The following is a 15,472-nucleotide window of genomic DNA, read 5'->3' on the forward strand; positions in this document are numbered from 1 at the left end:
GTGTGTGTACAGGTGTGTGTGTGTACAGGTGTGTGTGTACAGGTGTGTGTGTACAGGTGTGTGTTGCTGTTTGCATGAACCACGTTTCTACTCAACCACCTCTGATCCTCAGGGGCCGGTATTTCAAAACTTGTAATCCAAATCAGAATGATCCGGATAACCAAATCCCCCTTTCCTCAGCCACGGATCAACCTGATCCATCCCGGTATTTGAAAACTTTGCGGGATTGGATCAGAGTGATCCTGATACCGGCAGATTGGGATTTCCAAATCCGGCCCCGCCCCCTGGATCAGACGGGAAACCGGAAACGGAGCGAACATTTTACGGAAAAAAGGAGAAGTTGGCACTACTGTTGTCTCTAAATCTAAGTATAATATTAGTCAGTGTTGATGCGTCCTAAAACGAGATGAAAGGCAATCACTATATTGAGTTAACAAATTACATAAATCCGCACAAAGTTGAAAGAATAGCTCGGCGAAGTCAAATAAAGCCGAGTTCGCGCTAACGCGAGCTATCGCTGCTCCATTGACTTCTGTGTTAAGGAGCTAACAAGCTAATAAAGAGGCTAGCGTCTGTACGTCGCGATCCACATTTTAATGCATTTACTCGCAATGCATTGGGTGTAGATTTTAAAATGTGTTGTGCATATCTCCGATGTGAGGTCCGCGGACAGGGATGTCTATGTGTGCAGTTTGTAAAGCCCTCTGAGGCAAATGTGTAATTTGTGATAATGGGCTCTACAAAATAAACTCAATTAAGTTGCATTTTTAGGAAACACTTGTCAACAAAAGAGATAAAACCTTAAGATGCGTTTTCTTTATAGATGTTTGTGGAAAGAGAAGACAGCCAGTTGACACAGAGCTGCTCCAAATGCCAGTTGGGTAATAAGGGGGTTGTCCTGCAACCCCAAGGTTGTGGGTTCGATCCCCGCTCTCCCCATTAGTTGCAAGTCGAGGTGTCCTTGAGCAAGGCACTGAACCCCCAGTTGCTTCCCGGGCGCATCACTGCAGCCCACTGCTCCTTAATAACTAAGGATGGGTTAAATGCAGAGAACTAATTTCCCCTTGGGGATTAATAAAGTATATATCTTATCTTATCTTATCTCTTATCTCATAAGCGTTTAAGCTTTGGCTATGAACATTAAGTGTGTGTGCTGAATGCATGTTAATAAATACATTTGACTGATTTTCAACGAATCTGAATCTTCAGGATCAGATTTGCTTTGAAATACCCGTTTTTGGGATCTGATCAGGATTTAATCCAATCGAGGAGGATTAATCCTGGTGGATCATTTTGAAATACCGGCCCCAGGAGGTCTGAGCAGCTGCTGGGAAGATGCTCTGTGACCTTGAACAAAGGAGCTCCGAGTGAACACTTGTTCCCTTGTTGTGATCTTTGAGAGGCGTGAAGAGGTGATGGGGCCATCGGGTTATCAGGCTCCTCACCCCCTCACTCCCCCTCCTCACTCCCCCTCCTCACCCCCCCCTCACTCCCCCCTCCTCACGCCCCCTCCTCACTCCCCCTCCACACTCTTCCCTCCCCCTCCTCACTCCTCACTCCCCCTCCTCACTCCTCTCTCCAGAGTTCAACAGTCTTTGATGTACCTGTACCTGAGCACAGCTGGGGACCCCTCCTCCAGCTCATGGACCAGGACGCCAACTTCTTCCCACAGATCCAGACCTCCATGATCCATCTTTCAGTTCTGCCAAGGGACCACGCACAGAATGTCCAAAGACCAACTCATTAGAGCTCAAACCTGTCCTCACCTGTCTTCTCCTATCCTCTCTTCACCTGTCCTCTTCTCTCCTCTCCTATCCTATCTTGTACTCACCTGTCCTCTCCTGTCCTGTCCTCACCTGTCCACTCCTGTCCACTCCTCTCCTCTCCTGTCCTCTCCTGTATTCTCTACACCTCCTTCTGCAAGAAGCAGCTGGTGAGAGTTTGCTCAACTGTGTGCGCGGATGTGTCGGCGTGTACGTGCTGATCTGGAGTCAGTTTGGTAGGATTTGGGTATAAATAAATTATTTCATTTTAAATATGGACTTTTATTTAAATATATTCATGTAATTTGCATGCAAAATAGGTCTACCCGAACCAGCGGAGCCGCACCAAAAACCTGCCTTGTCAAAACAGCGCGGTGCACCTGTGGAGCGGACCTGCGTCCGCAACCAACCGTTGCTTTTGGGTTCAAGATATTTAAAAAGAGAAAGGAAAGAGTACGGCGAACACCACCATCTATTCCGCGTCTTGTGTCTCGATGGCGAGGCTTTCAGTTGCACTTCCGACTGAGCAGGAGTCAGTTTGAGTCGTGTTTAGATTTAGAATTTTTATAAAGCTCTTCGTAATAAAATACCGCTAATATGAGGTTCTCCTCGGGAAAACCTGGGCGACGTGAAACATCCCATCGCTTTTGGTGTGAATGCACCTTTAGACGCACACACACTCTCTTTCGTGACATTGACGTGACATGAAACATGTAAAATGAACCTCATTGCTAGACCGAAGAAACAAACTTAACAGGAGGGTTTTCTACAAAAGCTAACTCCTGCTAGCTAAACGTTGTCCTAAACAAGGACTTAAATGTCATTAAAAACGATTTACTGCAAGCTTTACTTGGCAAACCGTGTGTAAAATGTATAAATTTTTCCTATTCAACATATTTCGATAAATACAAGCAGAGTAAAAGTATGTTCTTACCTTGGCAACTCCTGATCCAAAAATGAATTTTCTTCATCCACTGTAGCAAACCGTGAGGTTACCTAAGGGCAGGGTTGCCCGGTCTGTGTGACAAAACCAGCCCAAAACCAGCCCAATGGCCAATCAAAACCAGCCCAATGGCCAATCAAAACCAGCCCAATGGCCAATCAAAACCAGCCCAAAACCAGCCCAATAAAACCCAGCCCAATATCAGAACTCAAAATATGCCCGTGCCAAACCATATACACTGCTTTTAAAGTCCATGTCCATGTGTGTACGTGCTGATCTGGAGTCAGTTTGGTAGGATTTGGGTATAAATAAATTATTTCATTTAAAGCAACACTATGTAACTTTTGTACCTTAAAATAACAGCTTGAAAAAAAGTGTGCCGCTACAATGACTTTTAATATGACGATTTGCGTCTCCGCCATTGCCATCGGGGGTCTGTGGGGAAATAACTCCGCTATGTAGGATTCTGGAGCCGCCCGCTCCATTCGGCGGATGTACTTCGACCTGCTTTCTGGCAGTGATTACGCAATGTCATAAAGTGCCACTCCACGCTCGCAGCTCCAGTATAAGGGGAGCTTTTTTATGTAGCTTTTTGGTGTTGTCAAAAATATTGTATTCGATCACACGTACTCCACATTTGCAGTCTGCCAAAACAAAAGTAAATGACTGCACGCCGGATTGCTGCCGTTCTGAGTCCGCCGCTCCAAACAAAAAACCCTCGCGTCACCTCCCCCTCATCACCTTTTATAACCCGTGACACGTACAAATAATAATAATATTATAATACAGGACAACACATGATCCCAACTCAATACAAGTGTATGCGAGGCTGCATCTATCGTAACTGGGTATTTACGACACTGACGTAAACGTTAAATACCTAAAAACCTGAAGGGGGCGCTAAAAGGGAAAAACTACATAGTGGGGCTTTAAAATATGGATTTTTATTTTAAGATATTCATGTAATTTGCATGCAAAATAGGTCTACCCGAACCAGCGGACACAAAATTCAACCCGCGGCAACATTTCAAAAGTAGCCCAATTCCGCGGGAAAACCGCGGACCTGGCAACACGGCCTAAGGGCTTTTGCAGGGGCAAGCCACCAACTGCCGTCTATCGAACTGTGTGGGGTTACATATGGGCTTTTGCAGGGACTAAACAGTTGAGTCAACTAGGACATCTGTGCTGCTTCAACTATTCCAACTGTAGTGATTAGTTGGGCACAGCCGAACTTGATATTTCAAGTACACCCAACACTTTAGTTTAACTGACTTAGGGAAATGAGTTGAATGAACTAAAACCTCAAATCCTTTTTTACAGTGCAGTTTTGTTGTTACTTATTGCACCGTTCTAGATAAGTGTGCAAAGATCCCTTTTCCTGTTTCCTGAATGTTTATTTCCCTTTAAATTACTTTAATCTAGTGTTGAAGAGAACTAATTAAATTCATTGGCAGAAGCCAAAGTGCAAATGGGAAATAAATAATTACGTTGGTACTCCAAAACAAGTTAATTCTAATATGCATACTAACATTATTACATTGCTTTAAAATAATCATAATACATTTACATTCCTTCTTGGCATTTAAATATTTTCAGTTGGAGTAGAACTTTTTATAGTTTTGTAATTTATGGCAAATTGACCAAGTGTTTCATTCAATTAAATACAAAGCTGCTCTTATTCCAACCTCAGAGCTGTATGTCTGGCTGGTACTAAAACTGGAATATTATTCTCAATTTGTCTTGCCGACTTCTAACATCATTAAAATTAATACATCTTGTAAGATCGCAAACGGACCAGCGGTGGAAGAGGTTGAAGGCACAATCGTGTGCAACCTTTAAAAGTTATAACTTCCAAGTTTGTTTACTGAATTGATGATTTTTTCTTATATATATATATATTTGTTAATGCTTTTGTTTGTATTTCAGTGTGTGTTGCATATATATTTTGTTTCCACACAGTTACTTCTCTCCTGCACAAGCTTTGAGTAGACCATTCGTTATGGACACAGTGAGTGTTAATTATACACAGTTGATAGGACCATGTAGGATATGCCATACCAAAAGGAGATTGCCTACTTCACAATCTATTTATTGTACTCTTTTATACATGTATCCAAGTGTAGAAACAGTAGAAGCTGCTGTTACAGTTCAACTCAAAGGACAGAGCAGGGTTATAAACACATCTTTTCTGACTATATCTGGATTGAAACACAGATTAGCACTTCAGTGGCACTTAAATGGCTCTTACTTATTACTTATGGTACTTTTGCAGTTCGACTGTTGAGGAAATGTTACTTTCTGTATCTTGTTGTTCTGAGTTTGTAATCTAGGTTGATGCACTTATTGTAAGTCGCTTTGGATAAAAGTGTCTGCTAAAGGACATGTAATGTAATGTAATAAACCCAAACATTGGAACATTGGCATGCAATCTGCCAGCCTATAAATATATACCAAGGTGCTCGATGCTGTAAAATGTCCTAAGAATGATCATCCACACATGCCAGGCATGTCTGATAATGTGCAGATAAGGACTGATGAGTGAACAGTTTATTTGCACATGCTGGTCCATCCAAAGGTCAAATAAACAACTTGGTCCAAGACAAACACGTAAATAAGTCTTTACAGACACAACTGGCATTAATGGTGAGTAACTTCCTTTAATTGGTGTTATAGTCTAACGGTTCTATGAATTGAATACACAAATACAGAGTAATTCACTACTGTTTCACAGCTACTGTATATAGCCATTCCGCCTTGTATATACTTTCTTAAACTTCTTAGACTGTTGCACTGTTTTGCACTGTTTCTTTTGTACTGCACTGTTTTGTTTTTGTTTTGTATTGTATTGTGTTGTAATGTATATTTTGTGTAAGCACACTGAGAGTCACTTTACCAAGCCAAATTCCTTGTTTGTGCAAACTTACTTGGCCAATAAAACCTGATTCTGATTCTGCTTGGATGTAAGTCACTTAAAAAAAATAAAAAAAGTGGTCTGATTGGATATTGCAAATTGTAAACACAGCTTGAATACATGCTTTAAATTCAATGTTATGCATGTGTAGAAAACGATGAATCCCCAGAGTACACAAAGTGAGAGGTGCGAATCCCTGGTCGTGACGCGCTGTCTGGACCCGTAGCGGCGAGTTTACGCAGCAGAGCGCCGCGTTGAGTCAACCGAGACAGCGGCGCCTCTGGTCTGCTGCTGCGGGACAGACGAGCCGACATCGCGGCTGGGACGAGCTCACGTTGCCGTGACACTTGGACCGGAGCGTGGCGTTGTGTGTGTTTTTTTGGGTCACTTTTTTTTTTACTTGGCTATTTGCAAAAAGCTTGCTTTAAGCAGGCCAGTCACCGATGCTCTCCTTGAGCCACCCTCCCATCGATGTCGATCTAACTCGCTGCAAGCTCGCGTTAGCTCGCTGCTGCTCCCCGTCAGACCCCGAAGCGGCCACATAAAGATGCGGATCATCGAGGCGGAGACCCCGGGGACAGCTCTACCGTTAGACTCTTTGTGGAGGACGAGAGTTTTCGACTAGCCGCCGATTGGACTCTGCAAAATATGTGTAAATGTTGCTTTATATATATATATATTTATGTGTTTTCTTCTAAACATGTGTAGTTATCTTGACTCTAATCTGTTAGCGCGGATTAGCTTCCACGCTATCGGTTAGTTTAGTAGCTAACGGCTACAAACAAATAACAAGCTAACCGAACAGTTGACGTTATACCGCGAAGAAGTGACGCAACGTGCGGCGCGTCGCGTTCAGTTAGCAGCGACCGCTCATCGGGAGTTGTCCTCGCGCTAACGACAAGCAGGGGGTCAACCGGGAACCGTTGGGAACGAAACGGGGACCAACTGCCATCATTTGTGAGCTGCTAGCCGTCCTCGCGTCATTGTTAGCGGCTCTAAAGCAGCTGCACCTCACGGCTGGCCCGGTTGTCTCGACACAACTTGACACCCCTCCCGACAATAAAGCTCGTAAATTGTTGTTACTTAAACGCTCTTGTGTTGTTATTTTTAACGTTTTAGCTTAGATAGCCGTTGTGTTTTTAACGTTAGCTCGCTAAGTGAGCGTTAGTTCAGGGAAGTCATTTGACGTTAGCACCATTTAAGATGCTCAACTCAAACGTTTAACAGTTGGCAGAGCTGCAGAATACCGGAGGAGATTAGCGGTACGTCAACCGACAGCCCCCCCCCCCCCCAGGTGTTTAGCTAACGCTGCCGGTCAGGAGCATGGCCGGTGCATTCAGGTAACATTACCTCCCGGAACTATGAGCACCAGCAGCCCATTCTTATGTCGATATTTTCGACGTTCAGGGTTTTTAAAAAAGCGCACTGCGTATTTTCTCAATGCACTTCGACTTATTATTGAGTCAGCTAGTATCTTATAAGAATACTGCATGGAACCATCACATGGCTGCCCTGTGCATTGACGGGGGAGTGAATAAAGGCGGACACGGGGTCCGTACGGTCATGGAAAACCTGGAAAAGTCATGGAATTTTAAAATGGTTATTTCCAGGGCTGGAAAAGTCATGGAAAAAACTTAAATCATAAAAGTTTGGGAAAAGTCATGGAAATTTGTTATCACATGTTCATTTACGCCGAGTTTGAAATAATTAATACGTTTTTTTAAGAAAGAATCTCAAAATATAAGCCGGCGTACGCTCTCAATACGCACAATTTTCAAAAATGTTCATGTTTATACCGAGATTTCAGTTTGGTCATGGAAATTTGGTTTAAAGTCCTGGAAATCCATTGGTCAAAATGTGTAAGAACCCTGCGTACACTGAGCAGCATGCTGCACAAGAGAGCCTTCTGTCTGTGTTTCTGCTCTCATATCGTCTCCCTGCTTTGGATCCTGCACACCGGTCCGCTTCACAACGCATCGCCACACATGCTGGACTTTGATCGAGCGTTGTTTGTGTGTCTCGGTGCCGCTAATGGGAGCTGTCGCTCGGGAGATCGATAGGAGTCTTTGCTCACTGTTTGATGATGTGTGTGTTTCAGAGAGAAGGGGGAAAGAGCGACGGAACTCCAGGACCAGATCGCCCGTTGAACTCGTTTGCCCCTCGGACAGATTGTCGAGGACCATGCTGACTATTCTAGCTGCTGGGTCTGTGTTCTTTCCAGGCCTTTTCCTTCTGTCCAAACAATGCCTACGGTCGATCCCGGCTCTGAGATGGAGCGAAGGAGATGCAGTCATTGTATCCGCCAGGTTAGACCTTCTTAAACTTGTAAATACTGAAATGACAACATTGTTCCTCCAAACACTTCCGTACTTCAGCGGTGCTTCTACTACAGTGCCATCCAAGTTTTTCCATCAAGACATAAGCTCATGTGAAGTTTATCTGTATTACTCGAGTATGGCAGGTGGTCGGAGCTGCACTTATGTAATTTTCCAAGATCTCTCATAAGGTCTCTACTTTCTTACAATGTGTAAGATAGTTTAAACCCCATTTTGGTATTTATCTTTCCATTTTCTTCCCCCCCAGGTTGGTTTCATCCATTCAGGCAGTCATGGCTTCTTCAGCTGGCTACATCATTGCTTCTTCCTGCGAGGACATCCTGGAGGACCAGTAAGAAATGCTCAAAAGAATATATTCCATACCAGTCGACCAGTGTATCTTATCTTTAGATGGATGGATAAATATATACTTTATTCATCCCCAGGGGGAGATGTCTTTGAAGCAGCAGCAAACAAAGTTACACTATATATAATAAAATAAAATAGCCGAGCAGTACATATTAAATTGAAGAAAATGTAATAATAAAGAAAAAGTATGCTAAGTATATACAGTGTATATAAGTGAGTATAAAGGGAAAGCGTTGCGATGTTGATTCAATTTGAGGAGGATCTGGCCAGAGGGGATTTATTATAAAATCTAATGCATGAAACAAATTATTAACTTACACTGTTATCTATTCTTTCCTCTTTTTCTTTTTTAAATCCGGCTTCTCCTCTCCTCTACACAGGCATTGGCTGACGAGCTCTTACATCATGTTCGCTGTTCCCTACTTCGTGTATGACATCTACGCGATGTTCATGTGCTACTGGTACAAGCTCCGGGTCAAAGGGCACGAGGAGGCCTCGGCAGCGCCTCAGCACATGCGCAAAGCGCTGGTCAGCTACTTGCGCCGCGAGTTCCTCATGGTGCTGCACCATGTTGTCATGGTCACCGCCTGCTTCCCCGTCTCTGTGGTAACTGTCACATACTACGGAGAGTTGAGTCAGGCAAGGGAGAAGTACGGCACTGGAATATCTGTCGTTCTTTCGACTAATTCTTGGAGCTCTAAATCGTAGAAGTACATCCCTGTTCACCACGAGGGCAGAATGCATCAGTTCCATCAGTTTGTCTGGGGAAGTAGAAATGACCTCTCAATGTGTTCCCTCTAGCTCGACATTCATTGATTGAATATATATATATTGTTATATTGTTCAGGAACAAAGCTGTAATTGCATTCTCAAAAAAGAATCAACCTCTGCTTGTCTCTAGTTTTGGCGACAAGGGAAGGGAGATTATTTCCAGGGCGTTCTGTTCATGGCGGAGCTCAGCACTCCATGGGTCTGCTTAGGAAAAATACTCATCCAGGTGAGTGTCTTGGTTCAGTCTTCGGTGCATTGCTACACGTGCATGTGTCGCTCTAAAGTTCACGACACTCTTTACTTCCTCCCCTCCCCCATTTTCATTCGATGGAGAATCTGTTTTTCCCGGTCATTCCCAGCATGCAGCTTATTCATGTCCATCGGCTCCCGTCGACCGTCTTCCATGAGACGCCCTGTCAGACACACAGACACTCATGAGTCACGCCGTTTGCTCGCATACACGTTGTAGGAGCTGCCCCCCCCCCCCCCCTGCATTTGCTTTAGCTTTGTGGTGTGTATAACGTTTCAGTTTCCAGGTAAAGGTGTCCCCTCCACTGCTTCCTGCTTGACCCCCATCTGAGGCTCCCCAGCTGTCGGCCTCTGAATATAGCCCCTCGCATTTGACTGGATATTTAGCAGATACAATATCGGCTTGTCCGTCGACGCTCATCACTCGACCCCCGGCCCCTTCCTTTCCCAGAAGCGGAGCATGCGTCAGTTTGATAAACAATAACCGGCTCGGAGCTGTGGCCTCGTGGAGCCGTCGTCTCGTATCTAAAGAAGGAAAACAACGGCGTGAATATTGATGGGATGCCATCTAGGAGATGAGACTTGTGAATTGGACAGAGTAAAAAAATTACAAAACTTTTTCCTAAATGTGTGTTCGGTTGTGCTCGGTGGTATCGCACAGAAGCAGGTGGAAAGTCCAAGATAGAAGTTAATTAAACGGCTGGAAACTAATGAGAATGTCCCACTGCGTCCCGTAGAGCTCGTCGTCCGCCCAGCGGCGCTCGCCATCGCTCCCTGTTCGCTCCGTGCGATAGTGTCATGGTAACCATGGCGACCGAGACACCGTCGGCTGCCAGCGACCTGTTCTGCTTGCATTGCTCGCCCCTTCTGACCGTCTGCTTCTCTCTGCTCTCAGTACAAACAGCAACACACTCTCCTGCACAAAGTGAACGGGGCTCTTATGCTGGTCACTTTTTTCATCTGTCGAGTCCTCCTCTTCCCTTACCTCTACTACGCCTATGGAAGGTATGTCTGTCTTTCCATCTCCGTTTTCTCACGTTCCGCTGTCCTCGCTCGGCTCGGTAATGTGATCTCCGCCTCGCGGCTTCCGGGCGCAAGACTCTGAACGCGTGTTTTTAAAATCCCGTGTGTGTCTTTTTGGATGCAGGTACGCGTCGATTCCCTTCCACCTGGTGCCCCTGTCGGTGCCCTGGCACTGTAACCTCGGCGCCGCTCTGCTCATGGCGCCCCAGCTCTATTGGTTCTCCCTGATTTGCAGGGGCGCCGTGCGACTGTTCACGGGCTCCTCCCGCTCGCAGAGACCGGGCGCCGCCAAGGAGAGGCAGGACGCGCCGCCACAGCCGGCCAACGGCTACAGCACATGCGCCTCAGAGCCGGAGCTGGCCACTCACTGAGAAGAGAAGGGGGGGGGGGGGAATGTACCAATGAGTATGTAAAGGAAAGAAAGCTGTGAGGGGAGAAGTGAGACTTGAACCAAGTAGCAATATGAAGAGCGCTCCAGACGACGGCCTCAAGCTGCTGCTGAACTGTTTCTGGCTCCTCACAGAAATGATTTGGTTCGCCGGCCTTGGAGCACTTCAGCATCTCAGATTGTAGGAAGCGAGCGGCGTGCTAACGCACTCGGTGTTTAAAGATGTCATCTGGCACTGTGGCGGATCGGAACGCGCACTGACCCCCCGAGAGGAATTTGCCTGGATGTATAGCAAGCATAGGTGGCTATTTCCCTCATGTAGATCAGATCCAGTCCTCTGCCTCACGGTGGAGGAAGAGGAGGCACATAGGAATGTATTTTATTGTATGTTAGTACATTTGCTGTAGACAGAAGGCCTATTTCAGTTTAGTAATGAAGAAGACCTTCAAAAAAGAAAAAAATCCCGGCGAAGCAGTATTTTGACTTGTGAGTGTTTAATCTCTGTATCTTCTATGTAGTCACTGTCACTCTAACAACATGTAACCAACCTGCAGGCTGACTCATCTGTAGAAGGGAGATCATCTCATAAGACTGTATTCTGCTGCCTTATCCCGTTTCCCCCATTCTCTGCCGTTTTCTTTAGGTTTTTGTTTTTTTTTTGTAATCCTCCGAGAAGAAGGAAGAGGCTCCGTCGGACAGAACATTTCTACGGGTGTACAGAACCGATGTGAAGATGTCCTTATTTCCACTTCAGTATTAGGCCAATGTCGGGTTTTTATTTAATTTTGAGTATTTCTTAGGTTTTGTCTCAATTCACCATCTGGTGTTTCTACAGATGTTTTTGAACAATGACACTTCAGCATTCACACAAACCATTTCACTGATTGCCCCCACAGGTTCTGGCAGTGCTTCTTGTTTCAGTAGAGATATCACTTCATTCCATTTACTGGTATCACAAAGTGTTTTTAGCATACAAGGAGGTGATGCACAGTAGCAGTCACTTTACATTTAGAGTTTTTTAAAGTTTTTTTTAGATTGGTGCAATATAAATCTTAAAATATACATTTTATTGGCTGGAATATTTCCATAAGGGATCTATAATAATTGAGCATGTGTAGCTTTGTCAGGGGACTTTGCAATTTTGCTATTTGAAGGGAAATAAAAGCGCAAAATTATCTTGTAGGGAAGCATTCCCTTCTGATGGACATGCAGCATATCGGTCCATATTTGGCAACTCGATTTAATGTTCCTCGTTTACATTTTAACCATTATTTAGTGAATGAATTGTTTCAAGCAATTCTGATTTTATGAAATACTTTGATCATTTAGCCGTTTATTAGAGCCACTGGTTCTATGAACCTCCGATGAACTAACTGGCTAGTTTTATCATTGTGAGTTTGTTTGAAGCAGCTTCACTGTCTTAGAAATGGGTTAAATAAATGAATAAAACAAAGCTCATGAACTATCAAGACGGGGCAGCGTGTGCCAAAACATCTGGACGGCTGGGCGTGAGGAGCAGAACATCCATTCCCGGTCCATGAACTCCGGTCCTGCTTCTTGACAAAGACAAACATTTCAACTGACGTACTGTATATTCCACAAATTGCTCGTTATTTATTTGTATTTATTTGGTTTGTGGTTTTGAATGCATATTTATGCATACATATACTATATGCTTCTGAGCCTTATGTGAAGGCTGTATTGTTACTCCAACTTAGCTAAAATATACTTCTTTGTCCTCATCCTGCCTTGAGTCTTTTTTACCCTGAAGTTTTATTGTTGAAATTTACCAAAATACATAAAGATCATTAATCTGATCCGAACCTCAGTCCTTTAGAGGAGAAAGTGAACCACTAGAGGGAGCCAGAGTCCACACATTGGTGCGGTATTGCTGCTTTTCCAGTAGTTAGTCTCAGCCGATACTCTTATCACAATGTAAACATCTTAATAGAACATTTTCCTTTAATATTTCTGTGTAGCAGGCCATTGTGGGAAATTTAGGTAAATAAGCAGCGCTGATTTAATGCAATAGTTATTTTTGAAATATATGGTTTCAACATAAATGTGATAATATATTGTAAGCTGCTTTGTATATAGTATCTTATTTTTTTCCATAAAGGTTCACAATCTTCAGTATACCACAATATATCATCATTATGATCGTTATAGTGATCATGATTAAATATATACGTATGTATACATAAATATGTATTTTATATATATTGTCCTCATCACCCGTCGTTACTGAGCGCTGATTACAACAGTTAACGTTCTCCAGGATTAAAATGTTTATTGCCAAAATACAAAACACATACAAAACATACAAAACTTGTTTGATAAAAAAAACTTCAAGTTTTGAGAAAGCCTGGAAAGCACTTGGCCCCATGTGTCTGTGAGAAAGTCCTCATCCATCGATACTTCAGTATCTCCTCTGTCTCGGGGAGAAGATGGTGTTGGGGTTGCTGTCTCGCTCCCTCTCCTTCTCCCGCTCCTTCTGGCTGTTGGGAGACAGCGCCTCCTCCAGCTTCTTTTCAGTCTTGAAGAGATCTCGACCCGTTCGCATGATGTGCTCCTCCATTTTGCGGTGGCGTTTCATGTCGGACAGCACCTTGTCCAGCCGAGCTTCCCTTTTCACAGAGCGGGCTGAAGATCCTGGAAGAGGAGGAGGGGAAAAAAAACATCAACCAGATTTCACGAAACCACCAAACCATCACTTCTGCTGTGCTTTCAGAATATAATGGAAGAGCCAAGTCCAGATGATTTGTGGACTTGGCTTAGAAGACTCGTGGTTTATTACCTGGTTTTCTGCGTCTGTTCACAAAGGCATTTTTTGGAGTGGCTTGCATTTTCTCTTCATCAAAGTCAAACTCCGTTGGAGTTGGAGGCCTGTAAAAATAACAGTTATGAGGTTTCACATGACCTATACACAAAACAAAAATCCCAAAATGAAATGATGAGAAATAGGTATGCTAACCTGCAGTCTCTCTCCTCCCTCTCGCTTTCCTTTTCCGTTACTTCCCCGTCTTCTATTTCAGGTGACGGGGTACGATCTGGAGTAGGGGGCCTCCTAGGAAGGGGCATGAAGTTCAATTCCAGCATCTCCCCTTTAGAGAGCAGCTCATAGAGTCTTTTGATCTCGGCAGGAGGGGGCATCCAGTGTTTGGGGTCCTCCATTTCCTCGTCACTGTACGCAAGCTCCCATTCACTGTCCACTCCTGCCTCCTGCTTCCCCTCTCCACCATCCGGCACCGAGTCTGCCTGAGGCGCATCCTTGTGTTCTTCTCGTTCCAGTGCATCCGGATCTCCATCTGAGGCGGCACAAACGAGCACAAAGTCAGTTGAACAAAAGCAGAATTATGGCGCTTCAGTATCACATGATATCTATTTTCATCGGTACTAAAGTTAAAGTACACACTGATACTGTACCTAGCATCTTGGTGAAAGAAAACAAAGATCACAACAGAAGCTATTGCACATATTTTGAACACAGACAGACTAAATACTTTGTCCCCGAATGATAACATGCCTTATGCACTGCGTGTGCTTTCAAGCTGTGAGAGTTGTGTTTCTTAATGGAGTTACCCGTTTCATCCCTCGTGGTCGTGTCCTCTTCTGTGGCCGCTGTCATCTCCGTGTCCTGCTCGTGTGTGTTGCCTTCTTCCTCTTTGCCGGCTGCAGGTTTCTCCGAGTCGCTCACACCCAGAGCCTCGATGCCCTCTCTCAGGGAAGAGTCTGTGCCCTCAGCCTGCATCCTTCCGACTGCTGCTGGGGGACTTGGGAGTCACAGACCTGCAAAATCACAAGCATGAATTATGAAAAGATACATGTTAGGACACATAAAAGTAATCGGTAAGTGTGCGAGTAACATTTTTTTATGAGTTGTTGTTGTTGTGTATTTTATTCAGTCAATCAAATCAAATACAATACAATATTATTCTATATAATATACAAAAGAGAAAGACTGAAAAGGTATAGGTAGAAGAAAAAAATGCTTATATATTCCTATCCTAAATTAATATAAAATAAATCAGAAAATTAATATAAAATAAAGGAAAAAAATAACAAAGAAAATAAAAAATAAAATAAAAAACAATGTATATATATATATACATACATCTTCCATATAAATACATTTCAATAATACTTATAACTTTCAAGAATAGTTTTATAAATAATTCCCTTGAAAACCAAAAAGGAGTTCAACATTAATCCATAATTGAACTCCTACAACAGAAATACATCTTCTTTTAAGAGAGTGGTATCATTCCCACACCTTTGCACAATGAACAAAGCAACACATGAAACGTTATATTGTATTTATTTGACTTTACTACGTCGCTAACAAACGCCAGTGCTAACCGTCAGCTATTTCTGAATGGCAATTTACAATAAGATAAGACACGTGAATTAAATGATCATTACCGAACGTCCGGTTTGTCGTGGATCCCCGGTTTCTCTAAATGATCGGATTATCTTTCCCACAGAATAAAACCACGAAAGCTCTCCATGAGACTTTTTAGAGAGAATACACGATTATACAGAGACGTAAACATAGCGCCATTTTGAGTTGTGTGACGATGCGCTTGGTTCCGTCGGACCGCGCATTCCCGTAGATTGAACACCATGCGGATGGTCCGCTGTTATGACGTGTGTCGGAGCGATCTGCTGCTGGGACTACTTCCTGCGCAGCGCGCAGTCGCACAAGGGAGGACTGAGTGCGCGTCGGCCTACATTTTATTA

At 43.8% G+C, this 15,472-nt stretch overlaps 2 protein-coding genes and 1 long non-coding RNA gene across 3 annotated transcripts in view; 1 reads left to right on the forward strand and 2 right to left on the reverse strand.

Annotated features, from left to right (window-relative positions):
* LOC130204092 (uncharacterized) overlaps window positions 1-2,729 on the reverse strand; it is a 4,834-nt gene extending 2,105 nt beyond the window's left edge. The window contains exons 1-2 of the long non-coding RNA XR_008833552.1: window positions 2,698-2,729; window positions 1,611-1,702 (exon numbers count right to left, since the gene is read on the reverse strand). This is a non-coding gene — a long non-coding RNA (uncharacterized LOC130204092). The remainder of the gene's footprint in view (window positions 1-1,610; window positions 1,703-2,697) is intronic.
* A 3,134-nt stretch (window positions 2,730-5,863) lies between these two features.
* On the forward strand, window positions 5,864-12,474 carry tlcd3bb (TLC domain containing 3Bb). Its single transcript, XM_056430598.1, has 7 exons — window positions 5,864-6,269; window positions 7,716-7,923; window positions 8,201-8,284; window positions 8,682-8,907; window positions 9,203-9,298; window positions 10,217-10,326; window positions 10,469-12,474. Exons 2-7 carry the CDS (start codon window positions 7,799-7,801, stop codon window positions 10,713-10,715), a joined length of 888 nt encoding a protein of 295 aa, XP_056286573.1. The 5' UTR covers window positions 5,864-6,269; window positions 7,716-7,798; the 3' UTR covers window positions 10,716-12,474.
* A 522-nt stretch (window positions 12,475-12,996) lies between these two features.
* pagr1 (PAXIP1 associated glutamate-rich protein 1) lies at window positions 12,997-15,362 on the reverse strand. The gene is made up of 5 exons (XM_056430600.1): window positions 15,155-15,362; window positions 14,315-14,521; window positions 13,707-14,040; window positions 13,530-13,618; window positions 12,997-13,384 (listed from the first exon to the last, which is right to left on the reverse strand). The coding sequence occupies exons 2-5, from the start codon at window positions 14,481-14,483 to the stop codon at window positions 13,152-13,154; spliced, it is 825 nt and encodes a 274-aa protein (XP_056286575.1). The 5' UTR covers window positions 14,484-14,521; window positions 15,155-15,362; the 3' UTR covers window positions 12,997-13,151.
* Between the last annotated feature and the right edge of the window lie 110 nt (window positions 15,363-15,472).

This window comes from Pseudoliparis swirei, chromosome 13, assembly GCF_029220125.1.
Source record: "Pseudoliparis swirei isolate HS2019 ecotype Mariana Trench chromosome 13, NWPU_hadal_v1, whole genome shotgun sequence".
NCBI classification, from domain to species: domain Eukaryota; kingdom Metazoa; phylum Chordata; class Actinopteri; order Perciformes; family Liparidae; genus Pseudoliparis; species Pseudoliparis swirei.